Source organism: Hoplias malabaricus, unplaced genomic scaffold, assembly GCF_029633855.1.
Source record: "Hoplias malabaricus isolate fHopMal1 unplaced genomic scaffold, fHopMal1.hap1 scaffold_357, whole genome shotgun sequence".
Taxonomy (NCBI): domain Eukaryota; kingdom Metazoa; phylum Chordata; class Actinopteri; order Characiformes; family Erythrinidae; genus Hoplias; species Hoplias malabaricus.
In genome coordinates, this window is record NW_027101227.1 from 1,093 (window position 1) to 21,759 (window position 20,667).

General features: G+C 40.8%; 2 protein-coding genes across 2 annotated transcripts; both read left to right on the plus strand.

Moving 5' to 3' along the window:
- The first annotated feature begins 4,705 nt into the window (after positions 1 to 4,705).
- On the plus strand, positions 4,706 to 10,952 carry LOC136685345 (uridine 5'-monophosphate synthase-like). The gene is made up of 6 exons (XM_066659359.1): positions 4,706 to 4,833; positions 6,848 to 7,096; positions 7,521 to 7,964; positions 8,072 to 8,247; positions 10,054 to 10,168; positions 10,742 to 10,952. The coding sequence occupies exons 1-6, from the start codon at positions 4,716 to 4,718 to the stop codon at positions 10,912 to 10,914; spliced, it is 1,275 nt and encodes a 424-aa protein (XP_066515456.1). The 5' UTR covers positions 4,706 to 4,715; the 3' UTR covers positions 10,915 to 10,952.
- A 3,401-nt stretch (positions 10,953 to 14,353) lies between these two features.
- Positions 14,354 to 20,184, plus strand: LOC136685344 (uncharacterized). Its single transcript, XM_066659358.1, has 5 exons — positions 14,354 to 14,935; positions 15,379 to 16,035; positions 16,369 to 16,824; positions 16,921 to 17,025; positions 19,132 to 20,184. The coding sequence occupies exons 1-5, from the start codon at positions 14,858 to 14,860 to the stop codon at positions 20,182 to 20,184; spliced, it is 2,349 nt and encodes a 782-aa protein (XP_066515455.1). The 5' UTR covers positions 14,354 to 14,857.
- The last annotated feature ends 483 nt before the right edge of the window (positions 20,185 to 20,667 follow it).

A 20,667-nucleotide genomic window follows, 5' to 3' on the forward strand; every position in this document is an offset into this window, starting at 1 on the left:
TCTGCGTACCATGGTTTCGATGGCCAGCAGGGGGCTACCAGAATTAGGGAAAGGTTTCCCTGGCGCACCCTCTCCAGTGTTGGCAATATAAGAGCTACTGGAGGCAACGCATACTGGAGGCACGGGTGTGCCAGCACATCCACTCCCAGGGGCGCGCTGTGGTCCGTTAGAAAAACAGAGGACAGTGCATGTTTTCTCTGGATGCGATGAGATCTACGTTGGCCTTGTCAAATCGATCCCATTTCTGCATTGCCACCAGAGGGCTGATTCACCATTCCCGCGCTGAAGGGCCCTCTCTGGAGAGGAGGTCTGCCCCCAGGTTCAGGTAACCTGGTATATATGCATCGCCCTGAGTGACAGAAGGTGGAGACTGCTCCACAACAGAAGGGTCACATATTCTGCGCTCTGACAGACATGCTCGGCCGGAGAGCGAGCATATTTCTAACCCCAGAAAAGAACGTTTCTGACTGGGGATTAGAGAGCTCTTCTTTAAATTGACCGATAAGCCCAGCCGCTTCAAATGAGAAAGCACAGCGTTTGTATCTGTCCGAGCTTTCACTTTCGACCGCGCTATTATAGCGAGGTCGTCCAAATACGCGAGCATGCGCACTCCTCGCCCCCGCAGTGGGGCGAGAGCTGCTTCCATACACTTCGTAAAAGTGCGAGGAGCTAGAGAAAGCCCGAACGGGAGAACGAGCCACTCGTGCGCCACTCCCTCGAATGCAAACCTCAGATACTTTCTGTGATCTGGATGGATTGCTATATGAAAATATGCGTCTGTGAGATCTATGGACGTGAACCAGTCCCCCGGGCCAATCGAGCGAAGGAACTGGCGCAGAGTTAGCATTTTGAAAGTGAAAACTCTCAAATGCTTGCTCAAATGCACTCTCAGATCCAAAATTGGGCGAGCTCCCTGTCCTTTTTCGGCACAACAAAGTAACGGCTGTACCAGCCCATTCGTGATTCGGTCTGAGGCACCACTCTTATTGCCTCTTTGCTGAGGAGATTTCTTATCTCCTCCTTGAGGACCGCTGCAGCACTGCCCGATACTCGGGTGAGCACCATGCTGGAAAACAGGGAGGGGGAATTCGAAATTGTAAACGGTACCCTACGCACTCGGTCCTTTCTACCCAAGGAGAGACTGCGCATGCGCGCCACTCTGCTGCATGAGCTGCGAGTCGGCCGTGATAACAGCCTATTTGTGGGGAAATGAGGCCCTCCTGTGGCTGAGCTGGGGAGCACACAGAATGCTTCCTCGGGCTCACTAACGCCAGATCTTTTATTGTGCTTGAAACAGACACCTTTATTTCCTGATGTACAAAATGAGACTTTATTAAGGCACATCGAGGAACATAATGCTCTTTTATTGCACCCAAACTGGGGGCTTGTAAACATTGAGGGAAACCCACCCACCCCTGAGAACTGGGAAAGGATTGAGGGGATGTTTGTGCACACGTGTCTGGGCAGAACAGGTGCTTTGTGAACAATACTGGGGTAGAACGTGTACTTTTTGGCCTGGGCCCCGGTACGGGAGAAGGGTGGCGCTTCTTGAGGGGCCTGAGGGGAGAGGCTGCAGCGTCTCCGAGCCTTGGAGACTGAACTGAAGGTTAGGATGAGTTAGGCTTCTTCCTCCTCACCGCTGAATCCTTCTGAAGTCCAGGTGGAGGACCCCTGCTCCAGGCGGAGTGACGCAGGGCCTGTTTTTGTGGTTGCTGCTTCCCCGGAAGAACTGCTGGTGCAGACCTCTTCCCAGCGAGAAATGGAGTGGCAGGCTTACGAGCGACCCACGCTGGCTTCTGCTTAGCCTCCCTTCTTGGCAGAATAGTGCCTCTGTCTGCTTTTTCCTGATCTTGAATTTAGCCTGAATGGCTTCGAGAAAGTGACCAAACAAACCTGCAGATGAAACTGGTTCGTCCAAATAAGACACTCTGTCTCTTTCCGACATATCGGACATAGTCAGACACAAGTGGCGCTGAGCCACCACCGTTGACGCCATTCCTCTGCCCAGCGACAGTGCAGCACAGCGGGACATGCACAGGATGTAATCCGAGGCAATTCTGACCTCGTTAAGCAAGGCGGTTAACGGGCTCTCCGCCGGCAGTTGCTCTCCGAGCTCGGCCAAACACATCGCCTGATATGTTTGGAGAAGGATGACTGAATTCATAGCCCTAGCTGTGCCTGCCTGCGCGCGGTAAACTTTATCCAGCTGCGAGGAGGAAAAATGGCAGGGCTTAGAGGGAAGCACGGCTGGTCCTGCTACCCCTAGGTTGTGTGATGGGTCGAGATAAGCTGCTAGTGAAGGCTCCATGGGAGGGGCGTTCAGCAGACCTGTCTCCTCCGCCCCCTCTATGTCGAGAAATGGAGCAAAACCCGGAGCCGTCATACGGGTCGACAGTGGTTTAGCCCATGAGGACTTTAGCTCGGCGATGAAGTCCGGAAACTGCGGGAGACGGTGTTTCACCGCTGTCGGGACCGGGGAAAGAAAAAACCCAGAGAATCTCGTAGCTGCTTTGGCTGTGTAAGGAGCGGGCCACTGGACGTCCAATTTCTGAGCAGCACGGCGATAAAGGGAGATAAAGGACATGTCCGCCTCGTCCTGTTTCCCCCCTGAAGCCGCTGCAACGAGAGGAGCCGGTAGGTCCTCCTGCTCGTCCTCGGAGAGACCGTGCTCATCTAACCCGAGATCAAAAGGGTCGTCGTCCTCGAGTTCAGCTGCGGGCTCGGGGATCCGGGGCTTCATTAGGTGAGCCGGTGATGGCGAACCCATTTCACACACGTCCCCCAGACTCTCCATGTGCTCAGACCAACTAATACACGACTCACCCACTGATTCAGCCTCTTCAGCGTCCGAGTGAGAAGGCTCAACTTGTTGGGAAAACGGGATCCTCACGGTCCAAAGCTGCTTGTCCGAGAATTTTCTTAACAAACGACACCCTGCACTCCAGGGTAGAACGTCTGAGCCGGTGACAGAACTCGTACGCCTCAGGCTGCACTAAGGCCCTCCTAGCATGAACGATTCCCAAGCAAACTGGGCACGCATCATGCAGGTCCTTCTCATGAATAGCGAACCCACACCCTTGAGGACAAGGGCGAGGGACTTTCCTGCCGTGGCGGGTACCTGCTTGCGAACTCATTTAGATAGCCGTTAGCAAAACTAAACGGGCTAGCACCGAGACTAGGCAAAGCGAGCTCAAGAGAAGAAGGCAAAAGACGTTCCAAAACAGCGCTCTGCGGAAAGACGACTCACCAACGTAAGGTTGTTGCCGTTCTTTCCTATTGGAACAGTAAGCTATTTGTAGTATCTTTGCCAAGGAAAAGAGCTAACTAGCTAGCTAGATTAGCAGAGAAGTGTAAGGTGTTCTTAGCGAGGTGAAGAGCATAAGAACTGAAGAGATACGCTAGTGTCCAGAGGTTATAGGTGAGGGGCGGGCCCACCTACCCTCGTCACTGTGCGTCATCTGCCTTGCAGGCGTGATTAGAGGTGTCTTAGCCAGATATGGAAGAGGCATAATATCCCATAAAGCTTGTGTTGTACCTCGTTCCTCTTCTTCAGGGAACTTCTCCGTTTCTTCTATTGTAGATTTGTGTTTTGATATTTATTAGGTCGTATTTAAAGTGATGTTTAAATTGTTTTATTATTACATTCACATGTACGTTACATATACACTTTTTGTCCTCACTTAGATGTTATAATTGAAGAAATATAAGAATGGATCTGTGACCCATTCATTTATCCCCCTCACGTTTGTAAACACTGCTCTGTTGGTCTGTCAGTGAGTAGAGAAGATTGGGTTGTTGATGTTGAACCATGCTTCCTACACTTTGTGCACATCACAGATGACAAAACTAGTAATACTGCACCCAGACAGTAATGAGAAACAAATTCGACCTGGATATGTGAACCTTATAGCTCACTAAACAATAGTTTAAACATATAGTGCACTATGAGTGCAGAATATATAATATATAATATTTTATGACCTTTACTTTTCCATACACAGGGTGTAGTGAGATGTTGGGATTCGGCCTAAGGTTGTGCACAATATTGTGGAAACCACTCTCACTGATCACTATTATATTATATATTAAACTTTAGGATTACCAGTAATATCAGATTAAATGAGGAAAAGACTGAGACAAAGCAATATGTGGCTTGTGTCTGTAGTCTCTTATACACTAAAACAACACAGGAGAGAAATTAGACAATTACTGATATTGCATATGATCTGTGTGTGAATAGTTCACTCAGATTCAGACAGAAGACCAGAGAAACGCATTCGAGTCTGGAGTTCTACCAGTTTTTCTTTAGATTCTGTAAAGAAAATGATAATGTGGCTAATTGTATAATTGTCTTTTTCTACTTATGCAACACTGTGGGATCCTTTACCTCACGGACAAAAAAAAAAGTAATGGTCTTCTAAGTGTTGTGAGACTCTCCACATGTATGAGATAAATGTATCTGTCTTTCCCATCTGTTTACATTTGTACTGCGCTCTGAAACTAGAGATTTCCCCAATATGGTGCCCATAGCAAAAAAAGAAAACAAAATCTGACTGTAACCCATGGATACTCCTCTAGCTGACACTTGGCATTGGGCAAGGGTGACGTTAAGCTCGTGTGCAAGTGCTCCAGAGATTCATATATATTGTTTCATGATGAAATCATTTACTGTGTCTTAACACACACTCTCACCCTGTTCCACTCAGGTGAACGAAATGCTGAATAAACATGCTGTAGATGCTGCAGAGAAGTCCAAACATGTGTGGAGCGACCCATACACCACCAACCAACACCACCCCGTACTCACCTGCACTGGAAATACCAAGGACAATGGTAATCATTCATCTCTTAACTCTACTTCTACAGTGCGAGACAATGAGGCACTCTACTCTGCTCTCTGGGTGGGCACTGTGTGAACAGCACAAATCACATTGAATCTGACATTTTAAAATCAGATTTGTTCCACATTCATATGTGGTATTGACATCTGATCCATATCTGATCTGTGGCAGTGCGACACTTTGAGGTGTTTGGGACATGGAAACAGCCTGGTTAAAGCAACATGTTGGGAAACGAGAAACAGAAAACATCAGAACACAAAGAAAAGAACAGTGCTTCATTCCCAGGTTATGATCTGTGCTCTTTAAGTAGAAGGATTGGGCAGTAATGTGAATTTCCAGAAAGTTCTCCAGACTTATTGTGAGAACCGATAATATATTGTGTTATAAGTCAAGTACCCCATGTGTGCATTACAAGGCCTTTCATTTGTGAAAGGCAAGTGAGCATTTTTGTTGCAGCCTATGGAATTTATCGGCACAACAGACATGTTTACCACGCTGCTATACACCTCTATATTAATCAGCATAGATTTTCACACCGGCCGCGTGCAGCACAGCAGTGGTAAAAGCTTATGTAAAAAGCAAAGATATGCTTTGAGTCTGTTTTTGACACATGCAGGACTAACACCCTGTGTTTCCTACAACAGGAAGTTTATCTGCTCCTGTGTCTAAAGTCATGGGGTCAGACTTCCACATAGTCACCAGTGAGTGTGGACTGATATTAGGGGTTAATTATTTTTATGTGGGAAAAGGCTTATTATTTAAATGAGGGGCAATCAACCAACGTGCACCGAGCAATAGACTGGTTGATGACTGCTAAATTACTGTTATATATTTCTTTACTGTTGTGTGTCTTCATTTTTAATATTGACTATCACAGATTACAGTAATTTAAAAAAATGTTATCTTCATTGGTTGAAATTTATCACAGTTTTCTATAAAAAATCCTTTATTGAGCCAAGGCTAGTAAGCAGCTCTGCCAGTCTGCAGTGATATCAGAGTATTTTATCATACACTCCTGGGACTGTGATGGGAGCTGAATTCAGATGCATATTTGACAGATTTTTTTGTTTAAAACATTCAATTTCACTTTAAATGTTGCAGTAGCATCAGGTGCCAAAATGTATTTGCTTCACAATTTAAGATGGAAGTGAAGTAAAAGAACATGATGTCCTGACATAATGCATAATTAAACGAAGATTAATAATAATTGGGTAGTTCATCATTCATTCATTCATTATCTGTAACCCTTATCCAGTTCAGGGTCGCGGTGGGTCCAGAGTCTACCTGGAATCATTGGGCACAAGGCGGGAATACACCCTGGAGGGGGCGCCAGTCCTTCACAGGGCAACACACATTCACTCACACACTCACACATACGGTCACACCACACTCCTCACAGACAGTCACCCGGAGCGGGAATTGAACCCACAACCTCTAGGACCCTGGAGCTGTGTGACTGCGACACCTACCTGCTGCACCACCGTGCCGCCCCAATTGTGTAGTTGACAAACGATACATTAATGAAAATTATAATGTGCAATTATTTGTCATTGTACAACATACAGAAAATGTCTTCCACATTTAACCCATCTGCGGTAGTGAGCGCGCGTACACACACACACACAAGTGCACTAGAAGTTGTTAACACACACCCAGAGTGGCGGGCAGCCATCCCCAGGCCTGGGACACAGTTGTGGGTTCAGTACCTTGCTCAAGGGCCACTCAGCCATGGATTAAGGGAGGAGGACAGTGCTGTTCCTTCACTTCCACCGTCCCCAATTTTCCTGTTATTCATGGGAATAAAACCAACAACCTTTCAGCCCTAAGCCCTCTTCTCTAACCAATAGGCAACGGCTCCAAATTAAACTCTTCAAGCAAGCGTCATAGTTCAAGCGTAAACCCCTCTGATGTGAGGCACCACATAGTTTTGATTGAGGACAAATGTATACCTTTGGTTCTGAGTGAAATGCTGGTTTATTTGATCTGAGACTTCTCTGTCCTCTCAGGGACGAAGCGGATGGTGAGGAGCGACGTGTGTCTGATTGTTAAGGACGTGGTGACGAGTGGCAGCAGTGTGCTGGAGACGGCTCGGCTGCTGGAGGAGGAGGGGTTAAAGGTGAAGGACGCCGTGGTGCTGCTGGACCGAGAGCAGGGAGGACGAGACATGCTCGAGTCCGAGGGGATCACCCTCCACCCGGTCTTTAACATCTCCACCCTGCTGGATGTACTGCTGGACGCCGGACGCATCGACCCAGGTCAGTTTCTCTTCCGTTCTAATTACCACACTCAGTGCTAATGTTAGCACAGTATCTGATATTGTTTGTTTATGATGGGTTTTCTATTTTTAAATATCTTAATTTCAGTTATTCAGTGTCTGTTATCAATAATTCATGAACAAATATCAGTTATTGATTAAGTGCAGTACATTTTCAGGATTTACAATCAATTGCAAAATAAGAAATTAAAAAAATTATTGTTCATTGTCTATTAAATATTAATTAAATACAAACTCGTAGTCAGTGTCTACTTTCAGTTTTTTCAAGTTGAGTTATATATTCACTAGTTATTTATTAATGAACAAGTTATGGTTGAATGTTATTTTGTAGAAGTAATAGTAAATATAAACTGATTCTGTTGTGAAGTTCTTATTAAAGTGTGAATAAATGTTGCCTGTTGCAGCCACACGCACGAGAGTGAAGACTTTTATTGAGGGGAACCAGACCTTCACTAAACCTCCAGGGACCAGCAGAAGGGCCTCGAAACGAGGAAGGAGCATCTCCCCAGAGGTGAAGGAGAAGAGGGTGTGTAAAGAGCTGAGTTACAGGGAACGAGCCACTCTCCCTGGGGTCAGTCCAATGGCCTCTAAGCTGCTGCGCCTCATGGATGAGAAGAAGAGTAATCTGTGCCTGTCCGCAGACGTGACCCAATCCAAAGAGCTGTTGGAGCTGGCCGACACTCTCGGCCCTTACATCTGCGTACTGAAAACCCACGTGGACATCCTTGAGGACTTCAGCCCGGAGACGGGAAGCAGGCTGCTGAAGCTCGCACAGAAACATGATTTCCTCATTTTCGAGGATCGCAAGTTTGCAGACATCGGGAACACTGTCAAACTCCAGTACGAAGGTTTGTGTGGAGAGAAGAGCTTGTTACGTTTAATTTTAACTGCTGCTTGATGTGTGGCTCCAGCTTAATTTACTGTGACAAAACATGTGTGTTTCTCTTTTTTTCAGGAGGTTTGTATAAGATCTCGTCCTGGTGTCACATGGTGAATGCCCACGCTGTGCCAGGTCCAGGTGTGGTGAAGGGGTTACAAGCTGTGGGTCAGCCCCTCGGCCACGGCTGTCTCCTCATCGCTGAGATGAGCTCTCAGGGCAGTCTGGCCACGACAGAGTACACGCAGTCTGTGGTGAGACTCTACATTTAATATTTAACCAAAGAGAGAGCTCTATGGAACTGAGGGATTCATTGGACCTTATTCATGAAACGTGAGCAGAGCGAATTTGCACGTAACTCGTCGGTGAATCACTTTTTTTGTAAATGTTCGTAGGAACAAACTAAATTTACACTTGCTCCTGAAAACACAGTGTGCGTAATTGTCGGAAAGATGCTGAAAGTATCATGCTACATGACTGAACTTTAAATAAAGGTTAATAAAAATGCACAAACTAAATAAATAAACAATAAATTAATTAATAATCAAATGAAATTTCACAAAACAGTCCTCTTCCGAACACGGCCTTTCATTCAGAGCGACTTCCAGTAGCTAAAGGGCTATTGTTCGCTGAATTATTTTGTTACTCGTGCAGTCAGACAGTTACTTAATGTGGATCATTGTAATATAAACGAGTTTGAAGTCTGTAAACCGTGTAATTGGCTGGTGTTGCGCTGCTGCTGGATTTAACAGAACTTCAACGTCTTTGGAGATGACACAGGTTTATAGTTTATTATCTGAGTGATGTCTCTGGTCAGTTCACTATCGAGATCCAACAATGCAACATTTTACAACCCTGTGCTGTTCCAATCATCCAAGCGTCATCCCAGGGATTTTAAACTAATGTTATATTTGACGCGGTAAAATGTTACAATCGCAGTGTTGTGTGGTCGTGCACCACCGATGTTTTATAACATGCTTCATCAAAACAAACACATTTAAAGGAACTCTTGTAAATCAGGAGCAAATCCACAGGCAGTTATCCCTCTATGAGAGACTCCACAGAGAGTCAGATGAGGGAAAACTCATAGAAGGAGCTTGTGTCAAGAATAAAACACCTTTACCTTCCGTGCAGCTGCGGGACAAGCTTAAGTGAATGTGCAGGGGTCTGCAAATATTTTAGTTTATTTAACAAAATGATAACCTCAAATTAAACTGCACTGCCACACGGAGAGAAGCTGAGGGTTAAACCATACATTGAAACACAGAATATCACTAATAATGTTTTATTTTTATTTTTATTTGAGCAAATATTCTCTTACTGCTCAGATAATGGCTTCTTAAACGTAATGTTCTCAAACTAAACATTTTACACAGTACTATAACTAATCTTAATCTGACAAATGTCTTGCTACTTTCCCCATAAATGAGCAAAAATATACATAGAAAGAAACTAAAAAGTGCAGATTTGACAGTAAATAAAATTCTGTGGAGAGTAAGGCTTTTCTCAGCGGCTCCTCAATCTAACGACAAAGAAATGTGCACATCCTCCCAATTTGCGAACGTTGGGTATTCACTAACATACACACGTTCTACTAAAAATATCTGCTGTTTACGTAGTGTTCATGAATCTGGCACCAATTCTTTGGGAATGTCCACTTCTTCGTACAATTCACGTAGTTTACTATTGTTTTTTTACGAAGGTTTCATGAATCAGGCCCGAAATGTATTAACTTTTGGAAGATTGTGGTTTATAACAAAAAGCCCTGTTTTGCCAAGAACAGAACTATGTTCACTTGTGGATACAGTGGTACAATATGTACCTTTTAAGGTGGGTCAGATTATCATCAGCCACAGAATCCAGATGTGAGTGCAGGTGTGAGACAGATGTGGAGCAGTTCAGAGACATTAAAAAGACATGACACCAATGATGCACTGACATTGTATTTTATTTTTTTTGGACGTTTTCAGCTGTGAAGTCTTGTTTGTTTCTGTTGTGTGGTTTGAGATGATTCCGTTTCTGAACCTGAACCTGATGATGCTGTTCCGTTTCTTTCCCAGGTGAAGATGGCAGATGATTTCCCGAAATTTGTGTTCGGGTTTATCAGCCAGTCCAAGGTCAGCTGTAAACCAGAGCACATCCACATGACTCCAGGGGTGCAGTTACAGAGCGGAGGTACGTGACCATCCCATCTCTCACTGACCATCCATCTCTTTGAGCTCCTGTTTGCACAAGAACTGGAATTTGCAGCTCGTTTATGAACCCCCAGATGGCGCTGTAGCTCTGGAATAATCTTTAGGATGAAACTCACTGGTCACCATTTAGACCCCTGACCTTGTACTTCCAGTCACTGGCCACTTTATCAGAAACACCCCCCTTCTACTGACACTCACTGGCCACTTTATCAGAAACACCCCACCCTTCTACTGACACTCACTGGCCACTTTATCAGAAACACCCCCCTTCTACTGACACTCACTGGCCACTTTATCAGAAACACCCCCCTTCTACTGACACTCACTGGCCACTTTATCAGAAACACCCCCCTTCTACTGACACTCACTGGCCACTTTATCAGAAACACCCCCCTTCTACTGACACTCACTGGCCACTTTATCAGAAACTCTCACCTTGTACTGACACTCTACTGATCATTTGGACATTCAGGTTCATGCACCACAATGCGTTCCCCAGTTAATGCAGAAGTGGTGTTGTATTTGCTGACTTTCCTGTTGGTTTCTCCTCCAGGTGATGGTCTGGGGCAGCAGTACATTACACCAGATGATGTCATTTGTTCTAGACGCTCAGACATCATCATCGTGGGCCGTGGGATCTTAAAGAGTGAGGACAGAGTGAAGGCAGCACAGGAGTACAGGAGAGCGGGCTGGGAGGCCTATCTCAAACGCTTTGAATGGACTTAAAATATTAGAAAAAAATAATTTAAAAAAAAATAAATTTTATTATCAGATTTTTTTGTCTATATTTTTTTATGACATTTGCTTTTTTTAACTCTGTTTTGTAAATTAATATAAATGAGTATTTCCTTATGAGTTCATAAATGGATTGAGAAAATTAAATAACTTTTGATTAAACATTTTTATGAATCCGTTTCTAATCTTATGGTGGGATGTTTTCAAAATGCAGTGAACAAGATAAAGATGTTCCGTTCCACCGTCTTTGGCACTGAGCAGATGTTTGTTAACACCTTTAATGCTGTCTGGACATTAAGGTCCTTTTAGATTTGTGGATTCTGACAAAGCAAGTAATGTGATCAGTGTGACTTGATAAATCGCAGTCAGTAAAGCAGATTTGTTACTAATTTTTTACTTTTTACTTTGAGATTTGTTAATTGAGCTACATCTTTTTGGGTGTTGTTGATAAAGCACATTTACATTGGTCACTAACAGATTTCTGTGCACTACTGAGTGACTTTAAAAAAAAACCCAGATGCAGTTGGGTCTGCAGAGAGAGAGAAAGAAGAGAGAAGAAGAGATACCCTCTGTGACTAGTACATGGCCAGAGAGGGTGTTCAGCACTGGGTTAATATCAGAACCTGTCACAGGTCGGCTCGGGGGCTGAAGTCAATGTGTGTGTTTCATGATCAGAAAATCTAGAGCTGTGTTCGCTGTGATCTGTTCATCATCAGAACTGTTTATTTCATTTAAACACTTATTTAGTTCCAGTTTAAAGAGAATTGAAGGTGAAAATATAATGTTCACGTCTCTTAAAGACTTATAATCTCCATCTGCTGTTTAAATAGTGTCTGAAAATGTGTAAAGTTCTGAGAGATGTCAGAGCTCTGGTGGTGTTTGCAGGTCACAGAAATCGAAGTTAACTTATCTCCCAGTACCCTAGGTAGTGCACATTTTAAGTCATAAAATAATGCTCTCTGGAGACAGGTTTAAAAACAACGTGTATTTGGCTATGTGCTTCACGTCTCCGCGTCGAAGTAGTGTACCTTCTAGTCTGCGTGTAGTGATCTAATTATCTGAAGTGCTATGTGGTGTATACCGCTATTTGGGACGCAGCCGGAGCCTCTACGTGAGTAATCGTACTGAACGGAGCAGGGTATCGCTTACAAACACAGGGCGTATAATTACCTCTGGGTTCCTCACTTTTGTTTATTTGATTTTAACACGGAAATAATTTTTAAAAAGTCCCAGTTTTTGTTCCGTTTTTTCTTCTTTTATTTTTGTTTTTTTCTTCTTTTTCTCCGATGAAACGCGAGGGGCATCCCAAACCGTAGGTCCTACAGACTTGTCGTTTGATCAACTGGTAGTAAACCCTCCCGCTACTCAGGCGCAAAGAATCAGCCCGATCAGCCTGAAGGTGGCGCTATATCTCCCTATATCTCCTGCCCCGTGTGGCGTAGAGACGAAATTCTTTTTTCCTTTTTTTTTTTTTTATTAATAAACTTTATTAATTAATACAAATATATGTACAGTCCTTCCAAAATTCCAGCTTACATAAATTATATACTCATACATCCAAACATTTAATTACACATACAAACGAGCACAGTCTCATATATTTAGAGTGTCCCAAAGAATAGAGTCTTTAAAAAGTATATTAAGAGTCTTTTGTTTTTTTAATTCAGTCCTAATACTCTTCACAACCGCATCACTAGAGACAAAAGACTGTTCTATTGTCATTTTACATCGTGTTTTCCACAACTTAGACTTTACCAAACATATAATATACCACATAAAATGACATTTATATTCATCAATATTACAATCAAAAATGCCATAATAGATACTTTTAATATTTACATCAAAATTTAAACCTATATCCTTTACTTTTTCCCACACTTCTTTAGACCTATAGCATTCTAATAAAAAGTGATCCAGAGATTCTTCCTCTTGACATAATGGCATTGGACACTTTATAGTTTTAATAAAACAACTCCATTTTACTAAAAGTCTGACTGGTAACCTCCTTACTGCTATTAACCTGGTTGTATCTCTAATAGTCTCAGATATATTTTTGTTAAGCATATTTTTTAGACATATTTTATTTTCCTCTTTATTTAGTTCTCTAAATTCAAAATTCTGTCCATAAATTTTATCACTCACTATTTTATATATGCTTTTATTTGAAGCATTTATCCAATCAATGTTCAAATCATTGTATTTATGTATAAAATCTGAAAAGATTAATTTATAATATGGAATAGACCCTCTAGCTTTACCTTCTTTAGATTTCCAATTTGTCAAATCTCCTATCCACTCTACTTGTCGTTGAAATCCATTTTGAATAATTTTGCAAAAGGAAATTTTTGTTTTAATAGAGAAATCAATAGCACCTAAGCCTCCTAAATCACGTCTTTTATAAATCAGTTGTCTTTTAGTAACTTCTCTAGTTGTATTCTACGGAGCCCCTAAAGGGACTGGGGTAAAAATAAAAAAAACACTATTGATTTTGCGTTACCTCGCAAATGTTTGCGTTCCCTCGCAAACATAATTGCGTTCCCTCGCAAATCGTTTTGCGTTCCCTCGCAAACTCAATTGCGTTCCCTCGCAAATCGTTTTGCGTTCCCTCGCAAACATAATTGCGTTCCCTCGCAAATCGTTTTGCGTTCCCTCGCAAACATAATTGCGTTCCCTCGCAAATCGTTTTGCGTTCCCTCGCAAATTATACACAATTGTCTTTGGGGCTCATTCAACACATCAGGACACTGCAGTTTCCAGGTAAATCCAGCCAATTGAAACAGATATTATATATGTATTTATTTATCTCTACAAACACAGTTAGTTAAGCTAAATAAATTGCCAGTGCGACTCGTTCATACATCTGTAAGGAACTGCCTAACATCAGAGGAAGTTGTGAACAACAAGTTTATATACGTTCATCCTGAAAGTGCTAGTCAGAACGCCGAAGCTCCAAGTATCACCATAGTAACAGGTGTATGAGACATAGGCGGCTTCGTGAAAGAAAGAAAAAATGTGGACGGCGCACTGGGGCAGGGTTCAAGCTAAGAATCTTAATAAAAAGCCTTTACCAAGCAAAGTCTCACAAAAATACGGTGATTCAGTAACAAGATGGAGGGTGTAAGGCAGTGGCTCAACACAGAGATCTCAGGACACGTTGCGGACTGATTGTTACAGAGACGTGGCTCATCGCGCCGGCTCCAGACACGGTTGTGGAGCTAGCGAGCCGGTCCCTACACCATGCGTTTCGTTTTATCTGGGAATTCTGTTTTTCTTTGGGAGTTGTAAAAACGGAATACAATTTGGGAGTTGTAAAAACGGGATACAATTGTCTGCCAGAAAAGACTTTTACACACATACACACATTACTCCAATACACTACCAATAGCTAAACATTTATTTAGGTGTTCACTCTCCATTCACTCCCACTGTTTAGAAACATTGTTTATTGTCTGTATCTCTGTACTGTTCACATAACCTTTGTCCATGCGCTTGCACTTTAAATTCTCTCATCCTCATTTCATAGCAATTAACAAATCCATCCAACTCTGTTACTTATTATGACTCTGTCCACATTCCGTACTACACTGGTTAGCTGCTAGCTTTTCAGTATCATTTAAGCTGCTGCACTATATATAATGCTGCCAGATTATACTGATAACACTGTATTTCACAGCTGTACTTGTATTGTCTAATTGTAGGTTCTAGCAACGAATCTGTAAATGTAATCTTGTACTTGGGCTATAACATAGATGTTCTAGTCTATTAATCAGCACAGGGGCATGTAGGTGATTCAATCATTTACATTTTGATTTGCTTTTGTATGTAGCTAAATGTCTGAATTGTATAGGCTTTGATCGAGAGCTTAGAAACAATCACTGGAATGGAATAAACCTGAAGCTGATAATTCTGATTTTAATCTTATGACCTAGAAATGGAGGAGGACCTTGAAAGTTTCCTGAGGTCAAGAGGAGTGTCAGAGGAGGACCTGGATAAAATGAAAAGGGACAAGGTACAGTCATCACATTCCTAAGAAATTCTGTCTTGGATTTCATCAAATGAAACCAGACGTATATCGTCACTGTCCAATCAAATATAATTGCACTCCACAAGGTATGGTGCCAGCATAAGCCCACATGTGTTAAATCACAGACAGAAGCAAGTTTACAACACTATGTATTGATTATTCATTTAAATTATTTTATAGCTGATATGAAGATTTTGGCATTAAACCAAACCCTGGGGTCTGATATTTGAGTTTTACAGTCAAAGTGGAATTTCAGAGATATTCAGAATATCTGTAAATGTTTGACTGTAGTAAATATATGTCTTTGTTTTGTAGAATATAAATGTTCTCTGTTGTATATCTGTAATCCAGATTGTCTATTCAGGTGTGTTACTTGCATTTCTACTGATATAAAGCAAATCTGTAATGTTTGTATTTTGTATTTGTAGATTGACAGGTCTGTCCTCCTCATTATGACAGATGAAGAAAGGGCAAAGTATATTAGGTCATACGGTGATCGGCTGGCTGTTATTTCCTTTTGCAAACAGAAAGATATTTGTGCTGACAAAGGAACTCTTTTAGAAAGACTGAAACAGAAAATCTTTGCAAGAAGAACTGGGTCAAAACAACACGAGCCAGATATAGCAACCACACTGGAAAACGGGATGTCAAGACATAACAATAAGAATGCACAAAAAAGCTCAAGAAGACTCGAAATTGGGTGGCTTCACTTTTCCAAAAATGACTATCATCAAGTGAGGACAAGGAATGGAGGTGGAACAAGGCATATGTTGCTTGATAAATATACAACAGTTGCTCAGATTATGGAAATGGGAAAAAATCTTTTTTTCCAAAATGGCCACTCACCTAAAGGAGCAGAAGAGGACTTTACATTTACAATTTGTGATTTTAAAAGAAATCAAGTCTCTATGGAAAGCACACTCTTCCAGCTCTATGAAGAATGTAAACTGAAAATGCTGAGACTTTACATCTGCACAAAAGAAAAAGTTTCTTCAGTCATGATCCATGAAACATCTTCAGACAGTGATGACAACACAGAATGGCCTTCTTCAAAGAGTTTACCTCACAGATCTCTCACTGAAGAGGTATTTGAAGTTTTATTGTTTCTGTGCTTTTGAATTGCTGCCTCAACAATTACTAGGAAACTGGGAGAAATGCATTGACAATGGCCAGAAAATATGTGTCTTTATAAATTGTCAACAAAACAAATGGATTGATAAAACCTGTTTCAGGAATAATTTAATCAGGTGGTATGACAAATATTCATATGGATTTTGGTTGTTATTTTTTATTTTAAAAAATCTGTCTTAAGTTTTTAAGTTAAAGTAAATGGTGCAAATACATGTCAGCAGCACGTTATGAAATGAATTTATTTTATTGAATATATTGAGAATTAACATTCAATTAATATTTTACAGATTTTGAAAGAACAGGGACTACAAAGACACAAAAGACAAAAGATGTTTGATGTCAGCCAGAACCAGCATAGCAGTGCTGCACCCTCTGAGACCTTAGCTGATGAAGTCCCAGGGCCTTTAAATTACCTACATTCAACACCAAATGAAGGTAGAAGCTATGCAGTCATGCACTCCACCCAGGACTTTCAAGATGAGAATATAATACACATTTCGTCTCATGCAGAAGAATGTCTGAATGAAACTGGCATAGTGCAGTCCTCACATGAACTCCAGGACACTCCTAGAGAATATGAGGTGCCTGAATTCAACAATCAAGCACACAATGAAATGCAACAATTGATTTTGATACCAGAAGATTCAGAAATAGAAGTTGGACACCCATATTATGAAACGGTTGATGAGCTTGCATCAACAATAGAGTGGGATTTTGAGTATAACCACAAGGATATAACAAAGGTAATAACAATGAAGGAATGTCTGTCGCTGTTTTTGGTTGGTTGGTCCAGTAGTTTGTATATCATATTCACATGTTTAATTAATTTTGTTTTACAGAATGATGAGAGGAATGAAGTCCAAGATGTGGTATCTACAGAAAATGACCCTCCATCACCATCATCAGTGGGTCCTGTTAATGCAGAAGATTTACAACATGTACAGGTGACTCATACAATATCAATGTTATTTATTTATTTAGATTAAGGGTAATTCTGGTTTAAAGTTTTAGCTGAAATTCTTCATTAACCTTCTTAGCATGGACTTGATGGCTTTATTTTGTAAAATTATTTTTCACATATTACTGTAGTCATCAACTTATACACTGAATGATTACTGCATAAGGAACACATACATTGTATCTACATTCGTTGTCCATTTTATTAGCTTCACTGACCATGCAGGAGCACTTTGTAGTTCTATAGATGTAAAGTCAGAGACGGTAGCTCATTTGTTGCTGCAGTTTGTCAGTCCAGCAGTGACACAGAGTGGTTCAAAAACCTTCAGCAGCACTGCTGTGTCTGATCCACTCGCACCAGCACAACACACACTAACACACCACCACCACGTCAGTGTCACTGCAGCGCTGAGAATGACCCACCACCACATCACACCTGCTCTGTGGGGGTCCTGAGCGCTGAGGAACAGGGGGAGAGGGGGACAAGAAAATATTCTAAGAAACAGGTGTACTACAGTCTGTAATTGTAACTATAATGTGCTCCTGTGTGGTCAGTTGATCTGGTAATATGGATTACAAGTGTAAATACAAATAATGTTTTCCTAATCCAGTGATTAAGTGGCAAAATAAGTTGATTATTTGAATTTAGTATAATTTACTATCGCAATGAGCAAATGTATCTAACATAGTTTAATGCAAAGGTTTTCATTTTCACAGAAACATATTGGAAATATGTGCAAAAGGCAAATTTTAAATATATATTATTCTGCTTAGTTAATTTCAGGCAATAAATAGAACTACACAATTAAATATTAAGAGAATGTCATAATTAAGAAATTAACTTGTAGACTTTGTTATTTTCACTTAGAAAATTAAAACGCTGTTGGTCTAGGAGAATACAATATTTTGCTTAGAAGTCTATATGCTTGGTGTACCATAAAATGCTAAACTGTTTGTGTGTCCAAAATGGGCATAATTAATAACCTGCCCACAGGATTGTGGACCAAAGTTACATGATAAATAAGTATGCATGTTAGTAAGTAAATAAATTATAAGAAAAATCAGATACTTTAATAAATGTCTTGAATCTATTTCTGTATTTACACAATGAAGTAAAATCTGAGCTATTTCTATATGTCTATATTTATTTAAATCTTTCTTTATTTCTACATTTATTTATTCTTGTATTTCTATGTCTATGTTTAATATCCTAAAGCAGGATTGGTCAGCCTGGCAAAGCAGTACACAGCTCAGTGGCTCTTTTGTCTGGACAGTATTATCACATATCACAGACTGGGGACACAACAGAGACATGAACGATATGTACAGATGTGCAGCAGCACAGTGACTGTGTTAAAACAGGTCAAAACAACTCTATTCACACTTTAGATGTGTTTTTTTTTTTTTTTTTTTTGAAGTTAAGACTATAAAGACAGATAGTTAAGATGATTTGTTTGAGACAGACAGAATTGCTGCTGTCCCTCAGCTGTCTGTGTTCCTGCAAGATTAGTCCCCGTTCATAAATCTAGCAATGCCTCTGCCAAGCATGGATAGAATGTATAGATAAAAGAATGGAGAGAGCTTTTACCCCGTTTTATACAGTCACTGTATGAGCAGCATGTCTCTGTTGTGTTCCCAATCTGTCAGTAATACTGTCAGGACAGAAGAGCCACTGAGCCATGTACTAGTATGCCAAGCTGACCAATCCTGCTTTAGAGTAAGTTTAGGACGGCCCTCATACAGACAGAAATACAGGAAGACACATATGCAGAAAAAGTGAAGTAAATAAACAAATGTTGAATGTGGAAATACAAAAATAAATGTATGAATAAATAAATATGAATACAGATATAGCTCAAATTGAAGTTAATTTATGTAAATATAGAAATAGATTCAAGATATTATTTGTGCATTAATGTATATAGTTATGCTTTTTTTTATTTATAATAATAAAAGTTGAAAGCATTGGCCAGAAGAATCAGGGTGAGAATTAGTGCCTTGTATGTGTCAGAATAATTACATACAAAATTTGGGCATTAGTAATGCTGTCTCACTAAAGTTTTATTTATGAATTTCCTTATCTTTCTATACAGCAAAACATAGAAATTTCTTGCACACAAGAGGAGTCTTTTGCACCTGCAGAATCAGTGGTTGAGAAACGGTATGCTGTAATACGTCGGGTTAACGTTGTGGATGACCTTTTAGACATATTCATGGACAGCAAAATAATGAAAGTTGGTCTAAAGATGGAGTTCAAAAATGAGCGGGCCCTGGATGACAATGGAGTTTCAAGGGAGGTTTACACTGCTTTCTGGACAGAATTTCTGGAACAGTGTGAGGGTGAAGAAGAGCGAGTGCCAAGGTTGAGACCTGATTTCTCTGAAGCACAGTGGCAAGCACTTGGAAGAATCTGGGCAAAGGGTTACATTGATCATGGTATAATTCCAGTGAGACTATCAAAGGCTTTCATTTTAGCTTGCATATTTGGAATTGATGCAGTGGATGAAGATGTCCTTATGTCTTCTTTCTTCAACTATTTGTCTGCTAGTGAGCTATCAGTTGTTGAAAAGGCACTTAAAGGCAGAATTGGAGATGATGACAAGGAAGACTTGCTTGACCTTTTCTCAAGGATGGGGTCACACAGCCTTCCTTGCAAAGAAAACACACGCATTGCCATTGAAACAATGGCACATAAAGCCATTCTTCAAGAGCCAAAATTTATAATGGACTGTTTCTCTCATAGTCTTACCAGTGCACAGCTGAATCTGGCAGACAAAGAGAGTGTGATGCATCTGTATGCATGCAAAAGGCCAACAAGCAAAAAAGTTTGTGAAATGTTACAAACATCCTCTGTGTTTCTATCTCAAAAGGAGCAAACAACATTCAGTTACTTGCAGCGCTACATTAGAAATGTTGATCAGCGTAAACTAGAGATGTTCTTACGCTTTTGCACTGGTTCATCTGTAATTTGCACAGAGAAGATAGATGTAAGTTTCAATGCTGTATCTGGTTTGAGCCGAAGGCCTGTAGCTCATACTTGTGGAGCTGTACTCGAAGTTCCTTCAACATATAGCTCCTATCCAGAATTTCGCACAGAATTTGATAACATCTTGTCTGGTGATTTTTTTTCCATGGACATACTATAAAATGATTAATAGATTGGTGCCACTTTAGAATAAGAATACACTTATAAAGGTTTATCCATAATTTAAAATCTGTTTATTAATGATTATTAAATGTTGTTAATGCATTAAAAGTCATTAATAAGTTTACCTGTATACATATTAGATACATGTATTCTTATTTTAAGGTAGTACCAATAATTTAAATGAAATGAGTTTTATTCAGTTAAGCTCCATTGCTGGAATTAACACTGTCCATAAGACATAAAAAAGCCATCTGCTGGACATCTGGCGTAAACTTGCACATGCAGACTTATAAATGTTATTATAGTTATATTTGTTCCTAATGTTGCACATCTACACAGATTTGTTTACCTTGCCTCAAAAGTAATATCTTGATATGTGAAACCATTTTAAATCTACAACAAATACCTAATGTTTTTCATTTTTAAATTGTTTTAAGTTATCATAAAAATAATAAACATGCAAACATATAAAAAGCTAAAT